The sequence below is a fragment of the Oncorhynchus mykiss genome, chromosome 6 (genome assembly GCF_013265735.2).
Source record: "Oncorhynchus mykiss isolate Arlee chromosome 6, USDA_OmykA_1.1, whole genome shotgun sequence".
In the NCBI taxonomy this organism is placed as follows: domain Eukaryota; kingdom Metazoa; phylum Chordata; class Actinopteri; order Salmoniformes; family Salmonidae; genus Oncorhynchus; species Oncorhynchus mykiss.
The window spans coordinates 17211956-17237214 of NC_048570.1; the positions used below are offsets into that span (position 1 = coordinate 17211956).

Sequence of the window (25259 nt, forward strand, 5' to 3'; positions counted from 1 at the left end):
GGTTTTCTTGATACGGTCTTGGACATGTAGCTGAAGAATGTCCCTTTTGGCTACATCTCCAACAGAACATGAGAGGGGTCTTGGCTGGAGACTCTGGCTGTTGTTGATGGTCTGTCTTGGGTAACTGTTTGGGTGTCTGTTTCTTTCTCTGGTCATATTGCTGTTGGCATTCTCTGTCCTTCTCAAACTGCTGTCCCAAGCGAACCAGTCCATCGACAGTGGTGACTCGTTCTCAGAGTTGACTGGCTAGTAGTGGGTTGATGTGCTTCAAAATCAATTTAATGACCTCTTCCTCCTCAATGCCAGGTTTCCACCTTCTGCACAGGGAGTGGTAACCGTATGCAAAGTCACGGATACCCTCTTTCTCGCTTTGCACTCGATTCCTGACTCTGTCCTCAGACAGAAATGCAGAGGAAAACTTGGCCTCAAAGTCAGCCCAGGAGGTAGTGGTGAGACGTGCCACATCCCACCAGTCTCGAGCTGTCCCATGCAACACATTCCTCAATGTGGCAAGGAGTTCTTCGTCAGCCAGGGGATTGAGGGCAAGAAAGTCACGACATCTTTCTAGGTACATTAGCGGATCCGGACTGTCATCTTTTTTCCCAAAGGTGGGAAATTGCAATTTAATGGGCATCGCCCCCACATGACGTCTACTCAATTCACCATGAACAAACGAGCTAGGAGGGATTGAGGAAGTAGAGGGGGAGGGCGTTATCGGACAATGAAAATGAACACCAGGATGCATGGTGGATTGCATCCTGCAAGGGGTGGCTGTAGCATGGCCTTGTCTTGGCTCTTCAGAGGTGCCAGCTTGGCCCTCAGTGGTCTGAACAGAAGTGGACACTAGAGAAACTCTGTGTAAGGAGTTGTGCCTAATGGAGGCCATGTCCACAGACACGTCATCCAACATTTTAACACAATTAGAGAGCTCTGTTTGCAAGTGGTCTACAGTGTTAACCATGGGAGAAAAAACAGAATTAACGTCCTTGAGGACCTCAGTGTGATGATGTTGCAGGCGCCATTGGAGAGTGGCAGTGAGTTGGTTTCGTTGGTAGTCAAACTGCCTGTCCATGGCACCAGTAATTTCCCGTCTTCCACTCTCACTGAGCTCTGTCAGTGTGTGGGTTAGAGTGCTCAGTGAGTTTCTGAATTCCATGGCACTCTGTTGTTGCTCTTCCCTCAGACATTTGAATTTATCATGGATAAGAGTTTGGAGATGTTGTTGAGTCCGACGAATATCAAGGATGTCACCTTGAAGTTGTAAAACTACAACCTCTGGAGATAAACCAGACAATGGAGGAAGGTTGGGTGTCAGATGGAGGGCTGGCTCAGTACTTTCACACAGATCCATGTCAATAAGTGAGTAACTGGTTAGACCTCCTGTGGCCTGTGGTCCAGACCGAGCATTCAGATTCCCAGGGCTCTGGCCCAAATCAACTCCATTATCTCCATTCCCATTATGATTTGTGTTGTCAGCTTGATGGTCAGAATGGCCCTGTGTATTCCCATTGACAGGTATGAAATGGATGAGCACATTATCTTGGGGTGAATCCATTGTTTTAATTCCACACAAAATATTTGCTTTGGTTAGTTCTCAATGTTGAGCTGTCCCATCTGGGGTGCCATTTTTTATGTAACGGTTTAGACTTGAGGTTATTTTTTATAGGGGTGCCAGGTAGGTTGTGCCTACCAGAGAAAACATTGGTTTCTCCTTTTAGTTTGGGAGGGAATGAGTCCCATCTGGTCCGTCAAGTCTACACCAATACAAAGGACTTATGTAAAACGTCAGAAGGGAAATCAACTTTTCATAAACCCTTAAAACATTGAAAAGAACTTCAAAAACAACTATTCTTTTGCGTGGGTTGTATTAGCAACATCAATGGATTACACACACATAATAATATAACACAATGAGTTCTGGTTCCTCCAGAAATGTCCTGTACCTCGGGCCTAAAAAGAGTCCAGCCCGGTAAAGGAGTTCAGTGAACTCAAGTGACTTTTGTCACGCAATGTTTGTCCGTTCATTCCGTGTAGCGTAAACCCAGTATTAAATCATACAATCAATATAACAATTTTACCACAGAACTTTAAAGCGTATCAGCTCTTACTAATTCCTCAACTACATCTAACTACATAAATCATCACCGTATACATCATATCAAAACAAATGAAATACCGTATACAAAAAAGGTGGTAGTCATTCGGTCAGTCAGACAATCCAATCCGCCAACAGATCTCCAGCGGAGAAAGGCCACGAAGAATGGAGAGGAGTAGTCCACGGACGCAAAGAGTGGATCCGATCCTGGGTAAACTCTCTCAGGCTACAAAACACACGTTTAACAGCAACAAAACAACCGGAATAGAGAAGCTTCGGGAACACATCCTCAGTCACGTCTCCATCACAAACCCCCCTTTTGCGCAGCTGATGCTGGCTATTTAATTGGGAATTAAAGGGAAAGCACCCTATTGGAAGGAGAAGTACTGAGACGGTTCAGAATAATTCAGGGCCGTCACACCACGCCAGCCCAGGACCTCCACATCCGTTTCTTCACCTGCGGGATCGTCTGAGACGAGCCACCCGGACAGCTGATGAAACAGTGGTTTTGCAAACTGAAGAATTTCTGCACAAACTGACAGAAACCGTCTCAGGGATGCGCATCTACGTTCTTGTCATCCTCACCAGAGTCTTGACCTGACTGCAGTTTGGCGTCATAACAGACTTAGTGGGAAAATGCTCACCTTTGATGGCCACTGGCACGCTGGAGAAGTGTGCTCTTCACGGATGAATCCCCATGTCGCAAATATCTGTACACAATTATTGGAAGCTGAAAATGTCCCAGTTCTTCCATGGCCTGCCTACTCACCAAACATGTCACCCATTGAGCATGTTTGAGATGCTCTGGGTCGACGTGTACGACAGCATGTTCCAGTTCCCACCAATATCCAAGAACTTTACACAGCCATTGAAGAGGAGTGGGACAACATTCCACAGGCCGCAATCAAACAGCCTGCGAAGGAAATGTGTCACTTTGCATGGGGCAAATGGTGGTCATCCTAGATACTGGGCGTGATCAGATTAATTGCAATTATTTGCTAAGTCCCTCTTTGACATGCGAATGAACTGAATCCCCAAAAAACCTTTCCACTGATGTCACGCCCTGACCTTAGAGAGCTTTTTTCTCTTTTTGGTTTGGTCAGGGTGTGATTTGGGTGGGCATTCTATGTCCTTTATTTCTATGATTTGTGTTTCTATGTGTTGGCCGGGTATGGTTCTCAATCAGGGACAGCTTTTTTTTTGTCTCTGATTGGGAATCATACTTAGGTAGCCCTTTTTCCCTCCTTTCAGTGTGGGTAGTTGACTTTGTTAGAGGCATTATTGCCGAAGTTAAGCTTCACGGTTGTTTCCTTGTTTTGTTGGCTACATTTCTATAAATAAAAGGAATATGTATGCTCACCACACTGTACTTTGGTCCACTTCTTACGACGCCCGTGACAACTGTATTTCAGCCCTGCCACAAAAGGACCAGCTGACATGTCAGTGGTTCTCTCGTTAATACAGGTGTGAGTGTTGAGGAGGACAAGGCTGGAGATCACCCTGTCATGCTGATTGAGTTCGAATAACAGACTGGAAGCTTCAAAAGGAGGGTGGTGCTTGGAATCATTGTTCTTCCTCTGTCAACCATGGTTACCTCCAAGGAAACACGTGCCGTCATCATTGCTTTGCACAAAAAGGGCTTCACAGGCAAGGATATTGCTGCCAGTAAGATTGCATCTAAATCAACCATTTATCGGATCATCAAGAACTTCAAGGAGAGCTGTTCAATTGTTGTGAAAAAAGCTTCAGAGCACCCAAGAAAGTCCAGCAAGCGCCAGGACCATCTCCCAAAGTTGATTCAGCTGCGGGATCGGGGCACCACCAGGTATGGCAGCAGGCAGTTGTGAGTGCATCTGCACGCACAGTGAGGCAAAGACTTTTGGAGGATGGCCTGGAGTCAAGAAGGGCAGCAAAGAAGCCACTTCTCTCCAGGAAAAACATCAGGGATAGACTGGTATTATTTAAAAGGTACAGGGATTGGACTGCTGAGGACTAGGGTAAAGTCATTTTCTCTGATGAATCCCCTTTCTGATTGTTTGGGGCATCCGGAAAAAAGCTTGTCCGGAGAAGACAAGGTGAGCGCTACCATCAGTCCTGTGTCATGCCAACATCAAAGCATCCTGAGACCATTCATGTGTGGGGTTGCTTCTCAGCCAAGTGAGTGGGCTCACTCACAATTTTGCCTAAGAACACAGCCATGAATAAAGAATGGTACCAACACATCCTCCGAGAGAAACTTCTCCCAACCGTCCAGGAACAGTTTAGTGATGAACAATGCCTTTTCCAGCATGATGGAGCACCTTGCCATAAGACAAAAGTGATAACTCAGTGGCTTGGGGATCAAAACATCGATATTTTGGGTCCATGGCCAGGAAACTCCCCAGACCTTAATCCCATTGAAAACCCACAAATTCTGACAAACTCCAAGCATTGATTATGCAAGAATGGGTTGCCATCAGAATGGGTTGCCATCAGAATGGGTTGCCATCAGAATGGGTTGCCATCAGAATGGGTTGCCATCCGAATGGGTTGCCATCCGAATGGGTTGCCATCAGAAGTTATTTGACAGCATGCCAGAGCGGATTTCAGAGGTCTTGAAAAAGAAGGGTCAACACTGCAAATATTGACTGTTTGCATCAACTTCATGTAATTGTCAATAAAAGCCTTTGACACTGACAAAAATATCTAAAGACACTGAAGCAGCAAACTTTGTGGAAATTAATATTTGTGTCATTTTCAAAACTTATGGCCACGACTGTACATGTGATGGAAGAGTGCACTGCATATGTGATGGAAGAATGCACTGTGCATGCAGAGGGTTGCAATTCCATTGAATTGGGGATAGTTTAACCAAAATATGCCACAAGATCTAGAATTGCCTTGTGTATCCCACAAAAAAAATGTTTACTGTTATAAGCTAACTTTTTAAAATACATTTAAGCAACATTCCCGGGCTTAACTTCCCCTGGAAAATTTCAGAAAAAATTTACCGGAAAGTTTCCGACCCTTTGCAACCCTACCTCTGACCTACCCTGAAGATGACCTCACCAGTTCCTTCACACAGTCAGAGGCCAGTCGACATTATTAATCCCAATCATAGTCAGCCAGTCAACATTGTTAAGACATTGTCTTTAAATCCAATCAGATCCAATCTGTGGAACTGCACTGACCGAAATAGGAAAAAGGAAGAGACATGTCAGAGGAGAGGAGAGGATAAGTGAAGAGAAGAGAGCCCACAGATTTTGACAGGACCACAGTCCACACACATTCCCAACTGCATTGGTGTGGATGGAGAGCCATGTACTGTATGGGAAGCTAGTGTTTAGCGCTGCTATTTACCCACCTGGAGAGATGTGTCTCCTCTCCTCTCTGGCTCTCTTGCTTGACTTAATTACAGTGAAAGAAGCTCCCGTGGGAGGGCTGCTGATATAACAGCTGGGAAACAGCAGCCTAATTATACCAGAGAGAAAACAAGCCTCACAAGAGCCTCACCTTTCCCAGCATGGACCACAGCCTACTGTCTTTTAATCTGCACGCACACACACACACACTATGATGTTCATAGCACTGTAAAAGGGCTGTATCAATCAAAAACCTTATTTTTTCATGTTGGTTTCCTAAAAATCTTGTAATTCCCTGAAAGGTGACGTAGACGATTACCACACTAACAACTTAATTTGAAGAATTCCCCAAGACCTCCAGTGGCATGACAACAGGCAGATGGAGATTATTGCTTGTGGTCATAGCCAAATGGGATGAAATCTTTCCCCTTTGGGAGCACAGGAGGGGGGCTGAAGCTACCAGGACTTATGTATAATTCATGACACAGGACAAAACTGGCCAAAGCTGCACATTTGTGACATCACAGTACCTCTACACCGGTAGGATAAATACACCATGGTGACATATCTAATCTAAACAGTTCTCATAACACACTGCAAACAATGTACCAAATTTAAGCCCTTTCTGTAATGTACTCCACTGCTGTGTTGTAACCTGCAGTGCTATTTTTAGTTTTGGATGTTTTTACATTGTAATGTAGGGCATTTCTGTTGAAAAATAGTACTGGTAAATAATCATTTGTGCTCATAGCATTGAGAGTGGCAGTGATGCCTCACTTCACATATGGACACTGTCTGTCTCCTCTCTTTGTCTTTCAAACTGTGTATAATTACATCAGAAGTGGGTCTGAGTTTTGTTGTTTTGCTTAGCTCCCTCCCTCCCTCCCTCACTCCCTCATTCTCTCCCTCATTCTCTCCACTCAGGTTAAAATCTCTTGGAACTACCCATCCTGGATCCGGGAGAATTGTCATCAACTACACTAATTAGCATAGCGCAACGGTCAAAGAATATTACTAGAAAATATTAATCTTCATGAAATCACAAGTGAAATATAGTGAAACACAGCTTAGCCTTTTGTTAATCACCCTGTCATCTCAGATTTTGAAATTATGCTATACAGCCAAAGCAAGACAAGCGTTTGTGTAAGTTTATCGATAGCCTAGAATAGCATTATGTCCATCTAGCAGCAGGAAGCTTGGTCACGAAAATCAGAAAAGCAATCAAATTATTTGTTTACCTTTGACTCCCTGTTCCCTCCTCTCATTTAGTAATGCTCCATGCAGTCTGCCCTGTTCCCAGCAATGGTACATACAGAGTCTGCTCTGCTCCCAGCACTGAATAAAAATGCAATGGCATCTCCTGTGGGCCTACATTGACAGATACAGTATTTGCTCTAAATCATTCATGAGCAGGAAAGCTTTTCCAAGGAAAGTCAACATACTCAATAGGGGGATGGCTTATTCTAAGCAATGAAGTTGCTTTTTAGTTAACTGTCCCTTTAATGTAACTTTTTTTGTTGACTCTCCCTTTTGTTAACTCTCACTATAATTGCAGGCACCTCTGAGCCACAGAGACGTGTAGAGATCGCTACGTATCAGTCCTCAAATGGAGCTTCCTGTGTTATACAGGCTATTGAGCGTTAGCGATCTCTATACATCTCTATGCTCTGAGAGCACCTGCAACCAATTTCCCTCATTAAATACCTGCTTTCCTTTGTCTTTTAGTTCAGTGCCAAACAAGCCATGCAGTTGTGAAGAACTCTCCTGCATTTATCCTTTTATTTCTGTTATCTGTGCATCACAGTATCCAGCCACACACAAGTCAATAATAGACATTGAATGGATTATGACTGAAAGAAGAAAATGAACGGGGGCATAGACTCTAAAATGCAACCTGACGTCGCTCTCCCTATCGTTGTCGTCTATCTGGGACACCTGCTTCTGTATCAGCACCTACCTCACCCAGTGCATTCAGAATAGGCAACCTGCTTTAACCATTTTTATTTAAAAAAAAAATTAAGTAGAGGCGTGGATTTAAAAAAAACAGGTGTGACCTGTGTGACCACCACACATCTCCTTCGCATAGAGTTGATCAGGCTGTTGATTGTGGCCTGTGGAATCTTGTCCCACTCCTCTTCAAAGGCTGTGCGATGTTGCTGGATATTGGGGGGGAACTGGAACACGCTGTCGTACACGTCGATCCAGAGCATCCCAAACATGCTCAATGGGTGACATGTCTGGTGAGTATGAAGGCCATGGAAGAACTGGGATATTTTCAGCTTCCAAGAATTGTGTACAGATCCTTGCGACATGGGGGCCGTACATTATAATGCTGTGAGGTGATGGCGGCAGATGAATGGCGTGACAATGGGCCTCAGGATCTCATGACGGGATCTCTGTGCATTCAAATTGCTCGATAAAACGCAATTGTGTTCGTTGTCCATAGCTTATGCCTGCCCATACCATAACCCCACCATGGGGCAGTCTGTTCACAATGTTGACTTCAGCTAACCACTCGCTGCCATACGAGCTGTCTTCTATCTGCCCAGTACAGTTGAAACCGGGATTCATCTGTGAAGAGCACACTTCAAGCGTGCCAGTGGCCATTGAAGGGGAGCATTTGCCCACTGAAGTCGGTTATGATGCCGAACTGCAGTCAGTTCAAGACCCTGGTGAGGACAACGAGCATGCAAATGAGCATCCCTGAGATGGTTTCTGAAAGTTGTACAGAAATTCTTCAGTTGCGCAAATCCACAGTTTTATTGGCTGTCCGGGTGGCTGGTCTCTGACGATCCTGCAGGGGAATAAGCCGGATGTGGAGGTCCTGGGCTGGCGTGGTTACACGTGGTCTGCGTTTGTGAGGCCGGTTGGTCATACTGCCAAATTCTCTAAAATGACGTTGGAGGTGGCTTATGGTAGAGAAATTAACATTTAATTTCCTGGCAACAGCTCTGGTGGACATTCCTGCAGTCAGTATGCCAATTACACGCTCCCTCAAACTGCACACTTTAGTGGTCTTTTGTCCCCAGCACAAGGTGCACCCATGTAATGATCATACTGTTCAATTAGCTTTTTGTTATGCCACACCTGTCAGGTAGGTGAATTATCTTGGCAAAGAAGAAATACTCAATAATGGGGACATGCACAAAATGCTATAGAAATAAGATTTTTGTGCATATGGAAAATTCTTGGGATCTTATTTCAGCTCATGAAACATGGGACCAACACTTTACATGTTGCGTTTATATTTTTGTTCAGTGTATATCCAATATTTTTTTCTGACTTTCCACACTCAGTTTTACATGTGACCCATATAAGATTTGCTCATTCACACTGATGTTGTCTCTGAAGTAGCACACATGTACAATGCTAATTTCCTATCACCTTCCATTGGATGACACTTAAAATCTGACTGCCTGTCTGGACTCCCTGTGGCCTCTAAAGATCCCTTATCAATCATTGTGAGAGACAGAGTGTTAGGCTCGATGTCGCAACCTGGCTCATGCTATCTCTAATTATCCCCCTTTCAATTTGCCAAAATCCATCCTAACCTCTCCACTACCACAGCCAATGTGAGGTTTGCAATCTGGCACAAAGAAAGCTGCGGTGAGCATTACCCAGGTGGATGCTACATATTGCTGCATGTTTAGTTGTAAATGTGATGATCATAATTACCATTGGTGATATTTAGGATGTTAAGTGACTTGTCACTAAACACAAAGACAGATGCTCAAATCAGTGAGTAAGTCTATGGCTATATGACAATTGATCAGCAGAAGTTGCAGATAACACAGTTTCAAAATGTACATAGTATGCTTTGTGATCATTATTTGACCTGTGAAGTTCTCCATGGGTTCCAAAATATTATTTGCCATTTTGTTGCAGTTCTACAGTTCACAGTTTCTGTCCCCATGTAGTACAGCCCAGCTGGACAAATTATACATCTGTTTATTCTACAATCAAGCCAGCTGGTTGCCCACAGCAACATTGCCAGCCTCTCTTAGACCCTTGTCAGCACCACCCCCCCAAAAAACTGAGCTTACACATAAACACATAAAATAAATAAATAAATAAAACAAGCTTATAACTTTACAGGATACAAAATACTACAAAGAAATGTGAATGTAGCCCTATACCATTCACATGCGCTCATGATAGTGCACCTCGCATAGCCCCATAGTCTAGTGTGTCCGTTTAAACAATGTTGGTTATAAGTTAGTGATGGGGCGTGGGAAATCGTTAGTTGCATACAGTATGTAAATATTTTGGGAAGATAATGCTTGACTCCAAGTATCGATTTGTAAAAATATTTATTTTTTTAAAGTCTACCTAGTCGGCTGTACCTGCGCCAAAAATCTGGTATTTTGCATCCCATAGCTTCTCCATCTTCTTTTTAAATTGCCAACATGTTTTCAGCACTTATTTCCATGACTGATCACAACTCATGTTCTCATGCTATCTCCTGTCCCTCTGCAGCAGACATACAGTATAGTGAGCAATTTGTTTGGAACATCAAATCCCAATTAAACCACAGTATCCAATTGCAATACATAGAATAGTAATTAATATCAGTACCTAGTATCTCTTCCACAAACACAATACAAATGTAATCTAATAATATTGTTTGAAAATCAAACACATTTTTATTTAGTTAAATAACCAGAGATAGACTTAGTGGGTTTTAGTATGCAACCGTTAGGTAATAAATAACTGTATTGATGCAGAAACCTGTGAAACATTGTCCAATGTACGAATGATCAATTACCTGATGATTTTGAGGATAAAGTATTTTCTGATTTGTTTCAGTGTATTTCTGCTGCTAAAAATAAATAAATATAGTAATATTAAATTAATATATTTCATATTTATATAAAATGATTTTTGATATAATGAAGTTATTATATTCTATTGGTGCATTTATGGAGACGGTGATTCCACACAATTAACTGTTTTTAAGTCTTGTTTACATTTTTCACTATAATAAAAAGTACTAAAAGTCGGTTTCAACTCTTCTGTCCTGAGTTGTCTCATAGAAAAGGTACATTGTCATGCCATCATTGTCCTACCATTAGCTCGAGGTAAAAGGATCAGATACCCTACCCACATCCCAATGAACAACTCCTTCCATGTCAATTTTCTGTTATTGAGACAACACTTCAAAGTTTAGGCTTATTGTAAAAATCATGAACCTGAAACTTACCAGAGTACAGAACCTCTCCGGGGGATTGCCGCAAGTGATGCCAAGGGGATCCACCGTAATTTGCATGAACTCCTTCATAGCCGTGGGTTTGGGCTGGCATGCGTAAAACTCCCATGTCTGTCCATTATCCATACTAACCAGACTCTTGCATATGTCATACTGGCCAAGTGTCAAAGTCACAAAGTGCAGAAGAAAGACCACCTGTGAGAGCATGGCACTCGTAGAGACCACATCCATCGTCCAAGACCGAGTGTCCGGAGGGAGGCAAGATGTGCCACCGTCGGTCCACACACAGAGAGGATCAGCTTCGAATCCGTTTTGTTTTCATGTTGAGACACCTGCCGCTTGTAGGATACAACTTAACTCTGCTGGATGTCTATACAAATCTAGGCCTATGCCTTCCCAAATAAACTACATGTACTTCAGTTTCGAAATATGTGTTGTCCTACGTTGAAATTACATCAATGAAAGCATTCCTTTAAAGTATAGTTAGTTGCACTTTAAAATGAGCCTGTTGTGTTTGATATTGGTGACATGCAAATCTTGCTCAGATCAAACAACTTTGGCACTCCAGGCAAGTCACAGTAAAAGCAGTCGCATGTCCATGAGTAGCCTATACCATTTAGAATATCCCCGCGGTCCACTCAGAAGCTCCCTCTTGGTGAGTTTAATGTCATTCAAATGATGGGTTTACATGCTCCATTTTTGGCTATATTGAGAAGGAGAAAAGACAATTTGTTTAACACACACTGGACGATAAACGTGGTTTCCACGTGAAATAGATGTTGAATTGATGTATGTGCCCAGTGGGCAGCTTATTGGGGGGAGAATTGCCACTCACATTTTCAACAAAATAAGGCACACTAAAACTCTACTGTAGGCTACTGCTACTTCTTTATTGTTATTATTGTTATTATTATTTATTTTTACGACAACTAACAACCATCAATCTTTAATTAGATAAACTTGAACATATTTGAAACCCTTTATAATACATATCGGTGTAGACCTAAATCTGAAATATTGTAGCCTTTCACTTTGTTTTCACAACCAATTCATATTCATAAGACGACCATAATTGATGCATTTTCCTAACTCAAATGCAAGTTCAAAAAGTTATCCAACGTCCCCACAGAAGGATGACTGTTGAACTCATATACTCTGCCATTAGAGGTAACGGAACTGTCGACCATTTCTCCCAGGCAAATGGAGACATACCTAGGCTACACTTTGCAAATAAACACGCTAGAAATGTCGCATTGTGACTAATTCTATAAACTTTGAAAATGTTTGGACTCCCATAGGTGGGGGACGGATGTTCTCAACTTTGACACTACAGCCTATGTCAAACCTCTAAAGCTCTCTGAAGTGTATTTATGATTCCAAATGTATAAAGGTAATATGAAATACGAAATATGTGGCTAGTCATTACTGCATGATTGCAAGCATTGTTCATTTTGACGGCGTAATTCGTTTTTAATAGAAACATAAATAAGCACCATCAATTCCTCGTGTTCTAGGTAGAACTCGAATAGCACGGCACTTACCAAATTGTTCCGAGAAGGTAGGAATGTTCATATTCTGCCATGGGTGCAACCCTTTGCAAAAGTGTTGTCAGCATTCGGAAGCCTGCCGTTGCACCTTGGTTCGTCGTTAAAAAGCAGCTTAACGTCACTGTATTTAACTGTATTCCCTTCAGTAAGAGGATTAGATGAGATGCTCTCCCCTTCTGTTTGTTTCTCTTCTGTTTGATACTTTTGAGGAAAGCAGTGCGTTGTTATGATGATACCGACTACATCCCGTACGCGCAATAGATTACTTCTAAATATATCATATTTCAATACTTTTTCAGGAATGGCATTGCGTCTGTTCATGTTCCCCTACTTTTTACGATATCAGTTTTGTCCTACGCGCTCAAGGGCAGAAGGAAATAGCTTAATTTCTCTCTCTCTCTCTCTCGACCTCACTTTCCCCATGCATTAACACACTATCTTATTTCAAAAATCCCTACTGCTCTTGTTCCCCTGCGCTCTTTTCGTCTCCATATTTGGCTATCAGAATCTGATCTGCAAACTACGTGTTTGTGAAGAGGGTGCGCAACTTCATCTACCGCCCAGTAATATAACCATCCCATGAGTCGATCGGGCTACCTGTCCTGCTTAAAGGAACAGCTCAAACGAGTCACTCAAGGCAGATATGGATATCTAGTTTTCACTCAGCAATAGACTAACGCAAATTGTTTTACATTTAAACAACTTGAAGTTCCTTTATGGCTCTTGAAAAGTATAGTCTATGCATTCTAAACAGTCTAGGCCTGTAGCCTAAAACTCTAGAGGAATATGTAGGCTAGCTTATGCTTTTTTATTGTTGACAATTGCATTAATGAATAATTAAGATGGACAGTAAAACGAAAAAGTAGCTTAACCCTAAAGGTGCGACTTTAGGATATAGGTGTAATTCAAGTAATAGCATCAAGCAAAGGGGAGCTTCTTACTTATTAAGGAACACTAAGTTGAGCTGTCCATGGTCCTGATGGTCACACACTCTTTATTTGTTGCTGTAAATTTAACCTTGATTTAACTAGGCAAGTCAGTTTAAAAACAACGTCTTATTTACAATGACAGCCTACCCTGGCCGACGCTGGACCAATTGTGCACCGCCCTATGGGGCTCCCAATCACGGCTGGATGTGATACAGCCTGGATTCGAACCAGGGACTGAGATGCAGCGCCTCAGACCGCTGCGCCACTTGGGAGCAGAGGAAAGCAATGAGAGCCTACACATTTCTACATTTCACATGAAGCCAAATTATTGTCACAGGCAGGCAGAAACACAATGTTTGTAGACAGAAAACTTAGCAATGATTAACAAAACATTGATTAAGGGGGAAATGTTATACCTGTTGTTGGCAAATGAGAGCAAAAGTGTGGGCATATGGGAAGAGAGAACTACAATTCCCTTGCTACATGCATTCCAAATCAATGACGTTGTTTATGCGACGTACAGTCCCAGCGTGTGGAAAAAATGGCGGACGCAATGAACGTCGGTGTGAATTTAGAAGCATTTTCTCAAGCAATAAATGCTATTCAGGCACTTCGTTCGAGTGTAACAAGGGTTTTTGACTCTCTGAAAGATGGGATGAAAAACAAAGAAACCCTTGAAGGACGCGAAAAGGTTTTTATTACCGAGTTTCAAGATAACCTGCAGTCTGTGAATCGCGACTTGAAGTGAGTAACGTTAGCCGTAGCGAGCTGTAAACACAAGAAAATGCGAAATATTTGCTGTTAACAGACAGCGAGCTGTTTAGTTATAGTCCGTGAGGAATGTACTGTTGAAGTAGAAATGGTGTGCGTGTATATATGTAACGTTAGCTTGTGTGTGTGCTCAAGAGCTATTAATAATAATGTATTTTATATAGCGCTTTTCGTTACAAAAATTCTCAAAAACGCATAATAGCAACTAGCTAGCTAACTAACCCCAGCACACTGGCAAGTCTTGCATGCACACCTCAAGTGCTTTCCATTACATGGTGATTGTCAATTGCTATGTTTCCATTCAATTGGCGACATTTTTTTATGCAAATATTCTAAAATCAGCATAAAAATAATATGCGTATTTTCCCACCAGAGATGTGTTTGCATCAAATTGACTTGTTGCAGATAAAAGGCTGTGTGTGATGATGTAGTTAACATAAAAAAAACTATTGGGGTTATATTCCCATCTACTGATTAAAAAAAACACAAGTTAAATGGGTTTCCATTTAACCAGCCTGAATTCGTCTACACACAATACCCCATAATTACAAAATGAAAACATGTTTTTAGACTTTTTTTGCAAATAAAATTAAATGGGTTTCCATCACGTTTTCAACTCTACTGATGAATGTTCCATTATATAGCGAGTGCCCACTCTGCAATTGGCACGTGCGCTGTGGCCAACAGCGCCATATAGCCTACATGATGAGATGAAATTATTATGGACAAAAGAGTGAGATTTATTTTTATTTGTCAAATGGCAGCAAGCAACGATCATCATGTTGTTTTTTTCACCTTTATTTAACAGGTAGGCTAGTTGAGAACAAGTTCTCATTTACAACTGCGACCTGGCCAAGATAAAGCAAAGCAGTGCGACACAAACAACAACACAGAGTTACACATGGAATAAACAAACATACAGTCAATAATACAATAGAGAAAGTCTATATACAGTGTGTGCAAAAGGAGGTAGGATAAGGGGGGTGAGGCAATGACTTTCGTGACCAGTGAGCTGAGATAAGGTGGGGCTTTACATGGCAACTACTTATAGATGACCTGGAGCCAGTGGGTCAGCCAACGAGAGCATACAGGTCACAGTGGTGGGTAGTATATGGGGCTTTGGTGACAAAACGGATGGCACTGTGATAGACTGTATCCAGTTTGCTGAGTAGAGTGTTGGAGGCTATTTTGTAAATGACATTGCTGAGTCAAGGATCGGTAGGATAGTTAGTTTTACTAGGGTATGTTTGGCAGCATGAGTGAAGGAGGCTTCGTTGCGAAATAGGAAGCCGATTCTAGATTTAATTTTGGTTTGGAGATGCTTTATGTGAGTCTGGAAGGAGAGTTTACAGTCTAACCAGACACCTAGGTATTTGTAGTAGTCCACATATTCAGGACCGTCCAGAGTAGTGCAGTTATTTAGTTTTGCTTGCATTTAAGAGCAGTTGGAGGCCACGGAAGGAGAGTTGTATGGCATTGAAGCTCATCTGGAGGTTAGTTAACACAGTGTCCAAAGAAGGGCCAGAAGTATACAGAATGGTGTCATCTGAATAAGACCCCCAATGTTTATTGGAAAGGAGCATCAAGCTCATCACTGTGCACTTTCACCACACTGAAGTTCATCACAATTTATTTAATCTGTAGCCTAATAAACTGCATGCTTTCCCAACGAGTCTAGTGGGAGGACCACACAACATGTCATCGTGTGACTCCAAGTTTACTTTGTTATGATGGTTATTATCAATATTTGCGCATAAGCTTTCCAGCAACATTTCTCACATAATTAATTTTACAGACACAGAAAGATCTCACCCTGTCTAGCATATTCTGTTTTGTAGACATTTGGAAAGTTTACCAACAAAAATTCTGTTTCCATCATGCCTGTCATGACATTTTGTATCTGACTTACTTTACTCACATAAAAAGGTTGGATGGAAACCTGGTTGAATGTAAAACATTTGTTGCGCTCGCTAGATACTGTTGACGTGAAGGACTCTAACATACAGTGGGGCAAAAAAGTATTTAGTCAGCTCCCAATTGTGCAAGTTCTCCCACTTAAAAAGATGAGAGGCCTGTAATTTTCATCATAGGTACACTTCAACTTTGACACAAAATGAGAGAAAAAAATCCAGAAAATCACTGTAGGATTTTTAATGAATTTATTTGCACATTGTGGTGGAAAATAAGTATTTGGTCAATAACAAAACTTTATCTCAATACTTTGTTATATACCCTTTGTTGGCAGTGACAGAGGTCAAATGTTTTCTGTAAGTCTTCACAAGGTTTTCACACACTGTTTCTGGTATTTTGGCCCATTCCTCCATGCAGATCTCCTCTAGAGCAGTGATGTTTTGGGGCTGTTGTTGGGCAGCACAGACTTTCAACTCCCTCCAAAGATTTTCTATGGGGTTGAGATCTGGAGACTGGCTAAGGCCACTCCAGGACCTTGAAATGCTTCTTATGAAGCCACTCCTTCGTTGCCCGGGCGGTGTGTTTGGGATCATTGTCATGCTGAAAGACCCAGCCACGTTTCATCTTCAATGCCCTTACTGATGGAAGGAGGTTTTCACTCAAAATCTCACGATACATGGCCCCATTCTTTCCTTTACACAGATCAGTTGTCCTGGTCCCTTTGCAGAAAAACAGCCCCAAAGCATGATGTTTCCACCCCCATGCTTCACAGTTGGTATGGTGTTCTTTGCATGCAACTCAGCATTCTTTGACCTCCAAACACGACGAGTTGAGTTTTTACCAAAAAGTTCTATTTTGGTTTCATCTGACCATATGACATTCTCCCAATCTTCTTCTGGATCATCCAAATGCTCTCTAGCAAACTTCAGACGGGCCTGGACATGTACTGGCTTAAGCGGGGGGGGGGGCACGTCTGGCACTGCAGGATTTGAGTCCCTGGCGGCATAGTGTGTTACTGATGGGAGGCTTTGTTACTTTGGTCCCAGCTCTCTGCAGGTCATTCACTAGGTCCCCCCATGTGGTTCTGGGATTTTTGCTCACCGTTCTTGTGATCATTTTGACCCCATGGGGTGAGATCTTGCGTGGAGCCCCAGATCGAGGGAGATTATTAGTGGTCTTGTATGTCATCCATTTCCTAATAATTGCTCCCACAGTTGATTTCTTTAAACCAAGCTGCTTACCTATTGCAGATTCAGTCTTCCCAGCCTGGTGCAGGTCTACAATTTTGTTTCTGGTGTCCTTAGACAGCTCTTTGGTCTTGGCCATAGTGGAGTTTGGAGTGTGACTGTTTGAGGTTGTGGACAGGTGTCTTTTATACTGATAACAAGTTCAAACAGGTGCCATTAATACAGGTAACGAGTGGAGGACAGAGGAGCCTCTTAAAGGTCTGTGAGAGCCAGAAATCTTGCTTGTTTGTAGGTGACCAAATACTTATTTTCCACCATAATTTGCAAAAAGATTCATTAAAAATCCTACAATGTGATTTTCTGGATTTCCTTTTCTCATTTTGTCTGTCATAGTTGAAGTGTACCTATGATGAAAATTACAGGCCTCTCTCATCTTTTTAATTGGGAGAACTTGCACAATTGGTGGCTGACTAAATATTTGTTTTCCTCACTGTAAATGTTATTCTCCCAAAAAGGAATATGCTGAAAAATCAAGATTTTTTTTTGTGGACCACTTTGCATATTTAGCAATGCTGTAGAACCATGCACCCCCCCCCCCCCCCCCCCCCCCAAAAAAATAACATATTTAAAAAAACAAACTGTTGCAAAAGTATAAATTACATTAGATTTGTAAAATATTAACAGGAAAGCACTTTTAATTGAAAATATTGGGCATTTGCTATGTGCGCTGTTTTCTTTGGATAGTCTTGTAAATCTTAGATGATTAATATAAATTATTTCTTGGCTCCATTGTGGTGAATCTATACTGTTGTCTTTTTATTGATGTGTTAAAGGGAACAACAAGCCTATTCTAACAGCTGCTATTCTATGTACTTGCGTAGTGAATTGGAACGCCTCAGTACGCTGGTTGGCAGACCTTCAGAGAGTCATCCCCTTCACAACAGTGGCCTGCTGAGTCTGGACCCAGTTCAGGACAAGACTCCGCTGTACAGTCAGCTCCTTCAGGCTTACAAGTGGTCTAACAAGGTAGGCTAAGCTTTTCTACTGGGCTACAAAATATAAGGCCTGTATTCAGTCGTAGTGCGTACTGGATTTTCTGCAATGCAGTTTCTTTCATGCTGTGTGAAATATTGGAATCTTGTGGACTATTTCCTCGGATGTCAATGTGAAGCCCCTCCATCCTTAAAAATATTTGTTTGTATCCCATCTATTATCCCAATTTTAGACACTGTAAACTCATTGATAAAGTAGCTCCCGTTTCCTCTGTGATACGCTTCCTGTGCATTAGCTAAAGACCTACAATGACATGCTAGCATCTCTGTTAGCCACAAAAACACCTGACCACCCTATTGTTGCGAAATTGTTACGTTTTTAAAGCATAGGCTGCTGGTTCTCGCTGTTTATTATTTATGCATAGTCACCTTACAAATTATCTTGGCTAACCTGTGTCCCCACACATTGACTCGGTACCGGTTCCCCCTGTATATAGCCTCGTTATAATGTACATTTGTTGTTACTTTTTGATTGATTAGATTTATTTTTTACTTTAGTTTATTTAGTAAATATTTTATTAACTCTATTTATTGAACGGCATTGTTGGTTAAGGGCTTGTAAGTAAGCATTTCACAGTAAGGTTGTAACAAAGAACTTTCTTCTGAAACTCATCAGTCTATTCTTGTTCTGAGAAATGAAGGCTATTCCATGCGAGAAATTGCCAAGAAACTGAAGATCTCGTACAACGCTGTCTACTACTCTTCACAGAAAAGCAGCCCCGGGGCACAACTGAGCAAGAAAACAAGTATATTAGTGTCTAGTTTGAGAATCAGACACCTCACATATCCTCACCTGGCAACTTCATTAAATAGTACCCGCAAAACACCAGTCTCAACGTCAACAGTGAAGATGCGACTCTGAGATGCTGGCCTTCTAGGCAGAGTTGCAAATGTAACAGTACAAATTTAAACCGTCCCCTCGCCCATACCCGGGCGCGAACTAGGGACCTTCTGCACACATCAACAGTCACCCTCGAAGCATCGTTACCCATCGCTCCACAAAAGCCGCATTGAAACGCTATTTAGCGCCCACGCTAACTAAGCTAGCCGTTTCACATCCGTTACACAAAGAAAAAGCCATATCTCAGACTGTCCAATAAAAAGAAAAGATTAAGATGGGAAAAAGAACACGGACACTGGACAGAGGAAGACTGGAAAGAAGTGTTATGGATAGACTAAGTTTGAGGTGTTCAGATCACAAAGAAGAACATTTGTGAGAAGCAGAAAAAATGAAAAGATGCTAGAGGAGTGCTTGACGCCATCAGTCAAGCATGGTGGAGGCAATGTGATGGTCTGGGGGTGCTTTGTTGGTGGTAAAGTGGGAGATTTGTACAGGGGTAGAAGGGATCTTGAAGAAGGAAGGCTGTCACTCCATTTTGCAACACCATGCCATACCCTGTGGACGGCTCTTAATTGGAGCCAATTTCCTCCTACAACAGGACAATGACCCAAAGCACAGCTCCAAACTATGCAATAACTATTTAGGAAAGAAGTCAGCTGGTATTCTGTCTATAATGGAGTGGTCAGCACAGTCACCAGATCTCAACCCTATTCAGCTGTTGTGGGAGCAGCTTGACCGTACGTAAGAAGTGCCCATCAAGCCAATCCAACTTGTGGGAGTTGCTTCAGGAAGCATGGGGTGAAATCCCTTCAGATTTCCTCAAGAAATTGACAATTAGAATGCCAAAGGTCTGCAAGGCTTTAATTGCTGCAATGGAGGATTCATTGACGATAGCAAAGTTTGAAGGACACAATTACTATTTAAATTAAAAAATAATTATTTATAACCTTGTCAATGTCTTGACTATATTTCCTATTCATTTTGCAAATATTTTCATGTATGTTTTCATGTGTCAAATCGGAGGGCCTGTTGTTCGGACCTCTGGCAGTCTCTATGGGGGTGCCACAGGGTTCAAATCTCGGGCCAACTCTTTTCTCTGTATATATTAATGATGTCGCTCTTGCTGCTGGTGATTCTCTGATCCACCTCTACGCAGACAACACCATTCTGTATACATCTGGCCCTTCTTTGGACACTGTGTTAACAAACCTCCAAACGAGCTTCAATACCATACATCACTCCTTCCCTGGTCTCCAACTGCTTTTAAATGCTAGTAAAACTAAATGCATGCTCTTCAACCGATTGCTGCCCGTGCCCGCCCGCCTAACATCACTACTCTTGACGGTTCTGACTTAGAATATGTAGATAACTACAAATACCTAGGTGTCTGGTTAGACTGTAAACTCTCCTTCCAGACTCGCATTAAGCATCTACAATCAAAAATGTAATCTAGAATCGGCTTCCAATTTTGTAACAAAGCCTCCTTCACTCATGCTGCCAAACATACCCTTTTAAAACGGACTATCCTACCGATCCTTGACTTCGGCAATGTCTTTTACAAAATAGCCTCCAACACTACTCAACAAATTGGAAGCAGTCTATCACAGTGCCATCCATTTCGTCACCAAAGCATCCTAAATACTATCCACCACTGCGACCTGTATGCTCTCGTTGGCTGGCCCTCGCTACATATTCATTGCCAAACCCACTGGCTCCAGGTTATCTTTTAGTCTTTGCTAGGTAAAGCCCCGCCTTATCTCAGCTCACTGGTCACCATAGCAACACCCAACCGTAGCATGCGCTCCAGCAGGTATATTTCACTGGTCATCCCCAAAGCCTTTGGCCACCTTTCCTTCCAGTTCTCTGCTGCCAATGACTGGAACGAATTTCAAAAATCACTGAAGCCGGAGACCCAACTACCTCATCCCCATATTGTTATTTTTTTGCTCTTTTGCACCCCAGTATCTCTACTTGCACATCATCATCATCTGCACAGCTATCACTCGTGTTAATCCAAATTGTAATTATTTTGCCTCTATGACCAATTTATTGCCTTACCTACCTAATCTTACTACATTTGCAGACATTGTACGTAGATTTTTCTAATGTGATATTGACTGTATGTTTGTTTATATGTAACTTTATTATGTAACTCTTGTTTTTGTCGCACTGATTTGCTTTATCTTGGCCAGGTCGTAGTTGTAAATGTGAACTTGTTCTCGACTGGTCTACCTGATTAAATAAAGGTGAAATAAATAAATGGAAAACAAGGACATTTCTAAGTTACCCCAAACTTTTGAACGGTAGTGTATCTAGCTTATTTTTATTTCAGGGTGACTGTTGCCTTTATTTCGCACTGGAAAGGGTGCTCACTAAGTCACCATTGTGGACTAATATTGTTTTAGAAATACGATTTTTATGTATCACTGTGACAGTTTTCTGACCATGTTCTGGAGTTCTTGTGATGGAGCCAGTCACAATGTTTGATGTAGCCTAATATAAAAGTCCAGGGCTTTCCTGTTGAGAATGCACAGATGTCTCCCACTCCAGTATCTGATACACTTGTGCATGAAGTGATCTTGAACCCCATGTCCCCATTTTCAATGTCCATTTTCATTGGGGTACTTTGGCTTCCTTTGATCACTTGGCTTTCACAAGAAAATAACTCAATGAACGTTATTTCCCTTACACACGACTCCCTCCTAGTGCTCTTATATAGATAAGAGAACGCAATGTAGCGTATCTTCATTAAGGAAGATGCATTGCCTTCATCAAGTATTCATACCCCTTGACTTATTCCTCATTTTGTTGTTATAGCCTGAATTCAAAATGTATTAAATAACTGTTTTTCACCCATCTACACATAATACCCCATAATGACAAAGTGAAAACATGTTTTTAGATTTTTTTTTTCAAATATATTGAAAATGAAATACAGAAATATCTCATTTAAATAAGTATTCACACCCCTGAGTCAATACATGTTGCAATCACCTTTGGCAGCAATTACAGCTGAGAGTCTTTCTGCCTAAGTCTGTAGAGCTTTCTACACCTTGGATTGTACAATATTTGCCCATTTTATTATTTTCAAAGTCTTTAAGCTCGGTTGAATTGGTTGTTGATCATTGCTACACAGCCATTTTCAAGTCTTGCCATAGATTTTTAAGCCGATTTAAGTCGAGTAACTAGACCGCTCAGGGACATTCAATGTTGTATTGGTAAGCAACTCCAGTGTAGATTTGGCCTGTTTTAGGTTATTGTCCTGGTGAAAGGTGAATTCATCTCCCAGTGTCTGACTGAACCAGATTTCCGGCTAGGATTTTGCCTGTGCTTAGCTCCATTCAGCTTATTTTTTCTCCCTGAAAAACTCCCCCGTCCTTAACGATTACAAGCGATTACATAACATGATGCAGCCACCACTATTTTTGAAAATATGGAGAGTGATTCTCTGTAATGTATTGGATTTGCCCCAAACATAACACTTTGTATCCAAGACAAAAAGTAAGCTGCTTTGCCACGTTTTTGCTGATTTATACTGAACAAAAATATAAACGCAACATGCAACAATTTCAAGATTCTGAGTTATAGTTCATTTAAGGAAATCAGTCAATTTAAGTAAATAAATTAGGCCCTAATCTATAGATATCACATGGCTGGGCAGGGGCGCAGCCATGGGTGGGTCTGGGAGAGCCACTTGGGAGCCAGGCCCAGCCAATCAGAATGGGATTTTCCCCACAAAAGGCTGTTTATTACAGACAGAAATGCTCCTCAATTTCATCAGCTGTCCGGGTGGCTGGTCCTAGACGATCCCGCAGGTGAAGAAGCCGGATGTGGAGTACTTGGCTGGCGTGGTTACAAGTGGTCTGAGGTTTTTAGTCCGTTTCTACGTCCTGCCAAATTCTCTAAGATGGCTTACAGTAGAGAATTGAACATTCACATGGTGCACCTGTGTAATGATCATGCTGTTCAATCAGCTTCTTGATATGCTACATCTGTGGATGGATTAACTTGGCAAAGGAGAAATGCTCACTAACAGGGACATAAACAAATGAATGGCTTCTGCCACTTGCAAGTTATTTAATTTAAGGGAAAATGTGGTCAGTGTGGAATTATGCAATTCTGATATTAAAAAAATAGATGTATCGATATAAATAAATCTATTTTTATAACAATCTTTTATCTATCATATTATATCTTTCAATAATTGTAATGTTTGATATCAATAATTCTAATTATTCAGTGTTTAATATATATTTTTGGAATATGTTATTGATAATTACATTTTGATATAAAAAAAATAGAATTACTGATATAAACATTCAAATTGTTGATATTGAAAATGATATTGAAATCAAGAAATACAGTTATTGATACAGTGGGGCAAAAAAGTATTTAGTCACCAATTGTGCAAGTTCTCCCACTTAAGATGAGAGGCCTATAATTTTCATCATAGGTACACTTCAACTCTGACAGACAAAATGAGAGTAAAAAATCCAGAAAATCACATTGTAGGATTTTTAATGAATTTATTTGCAAATTATGGTGGAAAATAAGTATTTGGTCACCTACAAACAAGCAAGATTTCTGGCTCTCACAGACCTGTAACTTCTTCTTTAAGAGGCTCCTCTGTCCTCCACTCGTTACCTGTATTAATGGCACCTGTTTGAACTTCTGTTTGAACCTCAAACAGTCACACTCCAAACTCCACTATGGCCAAGACCAAAGAGCTGTCAAAGGACACCAGAAACAAAATTGTAGACCTGCACCAGGCTGGGAAGACTGAATCTGCAATAGGTAAGCAGCTTGGTTTGAAGAAATCAACTGTGGGAGCAATTATTAGGAAATGGAAATCATACAAGACCACTGATAATCTCCCTCGATCTGGGGCTCCACGCAAGATCTCACCCCGTGGGGTCAAAATGATCACAAGAACGGTGAGCAAAAATCCCAGAACCACACGGGGGGGACGTAGTGAATGACCTGCAGAGAGCTGGGACCAAAGTAACAAATCCTACCATCAGTAACACACTATGCCGCCAGGGACTCAAATCCTGCAGTGCCAGACGTGCCCCCCCCCCCGCTTAAGCCAGTACATGTCCAGGCCCGTCTGAAGTTTGCTAGAGAGCATTTGGATGATCCAGAAGAAGGTTGGGAGAATGTCATATGGTCAGATGAAACCAAAATAGAACTTTTTGGTAAAAACTCAACTCGTCGTGTTTGGAGGACAAAGAATGCTGAGTTGCATCCAAAGAACACCATACCTACTGTGGAGCATGGGGGTGGAAACATCATGCTTTGGGGCTGTTTTTCTGCAAAGGGACCAGGACGACTGATACGTGTAAAGGAAAGAATGAATGGGGTCATGTATCGTGAGATTTTGAGTGAAAACCTCCTTCCACCAGCAAGGGCATTGAAGATGAAACGTGGCTGGGTCTTTCAGCATGACAATGATCCCAAACACACCGCCCGGGCAACGAAGGAGTGGCTTCGTAAGAAGCATTTCAAGGTCCTGGAGTGGCCTAGCCAGTCTCCAGATCTCAACCCCATAGAAAATCTTTGGAGGGAGTTGAAAGTCTGTGTTGCCCAGCAACAGCCCCAAAACATCACTGCTCTAGAGGAGATCTGCATGGAGGAATGGGCCAAAATACCAGCAACAGTGTGTGAACCTTGTGAAGACTTACAGAAAACGTTTGACCTCTGTCATTGCCAACAAAGGGTATATAACAAAGTATTGAGAAACTTTTGTTATTGACCAAATACTTATTTTCCACCATAATTTGCAAATAACTTCATTAAAATTCCTACAATGTGATTTTCTGGATTTTTTTTCTCATTTTGTCTGTCATAGTTGAAGTGTACCTATGATGAAAATTACAGGCCTCTCATCTTTTTAAGTGGGAGAACTTGCACAGTTGGTGGCTGACTAAATACTTTTTTGCCCCACTGTATATATTTTAAAACTACTTTGCATACATAATCTGAGATGTTGCCTCTTTTTAGGTCCAAGACCACCCGAACTTGATCAACGGTTATTGTCGGCTAAAGAAATTTAAAATATACACGGAACTGTCTCCCATTCCAGCGTGTTGCTTTTTTTGCCCAAAGGGAGGATAAAAACAGTTGATCAATAGCAGTTTTCCAGCTATTGATCAGTCGGCTAAGGCTGCATACCTCTGCTGTCTTTTCCCATGTCTCTATCTGACTTGCTCGCCAACTTGATTCCTCACGGTCATGGGCAGAGGGCACCTACCCAAATACACTGAAGTTTCACTTCTTATGGTAGTTTGCCTCCCGTCAACGGTACTTTCATTCGTCAATACCAGTGCATATGGAACTCCGGATGTTGTTGAACTGCTTTTTGGATGTATGCTGAACAAAA

General features: G+C 41.7%; 2 protein-coding genes across 3 annotated transcripts in view; one reads left to right on the plus strand and one right to left on the minus strand.

Annotated features, from left to right (window-relative positions):
- The window catches only part of ntng2a (netrin g2a), an 82334-nt gene extending 69609 nt beyond the window's left edge, over positions 1–12725 (minus strand). The window contains exons 1-2 of the mRNA XM_021605360.2: positions 12184–12725; positions 10637–11345 (exon numbers count right to left, since the gene is read on the minus strand). Coding sequence (XP_021461035.1) covers positions 10637–10873 — 237 coding nt within the window. The 5' untranslated portion in view covers positions 10874–11345; positions 12184–12725. The remainder of the gene's footprint in view (positions 1–10636; positions 11346–12183) is intronic.
- Positions 12726–13609: 884 nt separating this feature from the next.
- The window catches only part of med27 (mediator complex subunit 27), a 93290-nt gene continuing 81640 nt past the window's right edge, over positions 13610–25259 (plus strand). The window contains exons 1-2 of one of the 2 annotated variants that reach the window (XM_021605363.2): positions 13610–13862; positions 17869–18013. In XM_021605363.2, coding sequence (XP_021461038.1) covers positions 13660–13862; positions 17869–18013 — 348 coding nt within the window. In that variant the 5' untranslated portion in view covers positions 13610–13659. The remainder of the gene's footprint in view (positions 13863–17868; positions 18014–25259) is intronic. The other variant, XM_021605362.2, reaches the window with a different exon arrangement.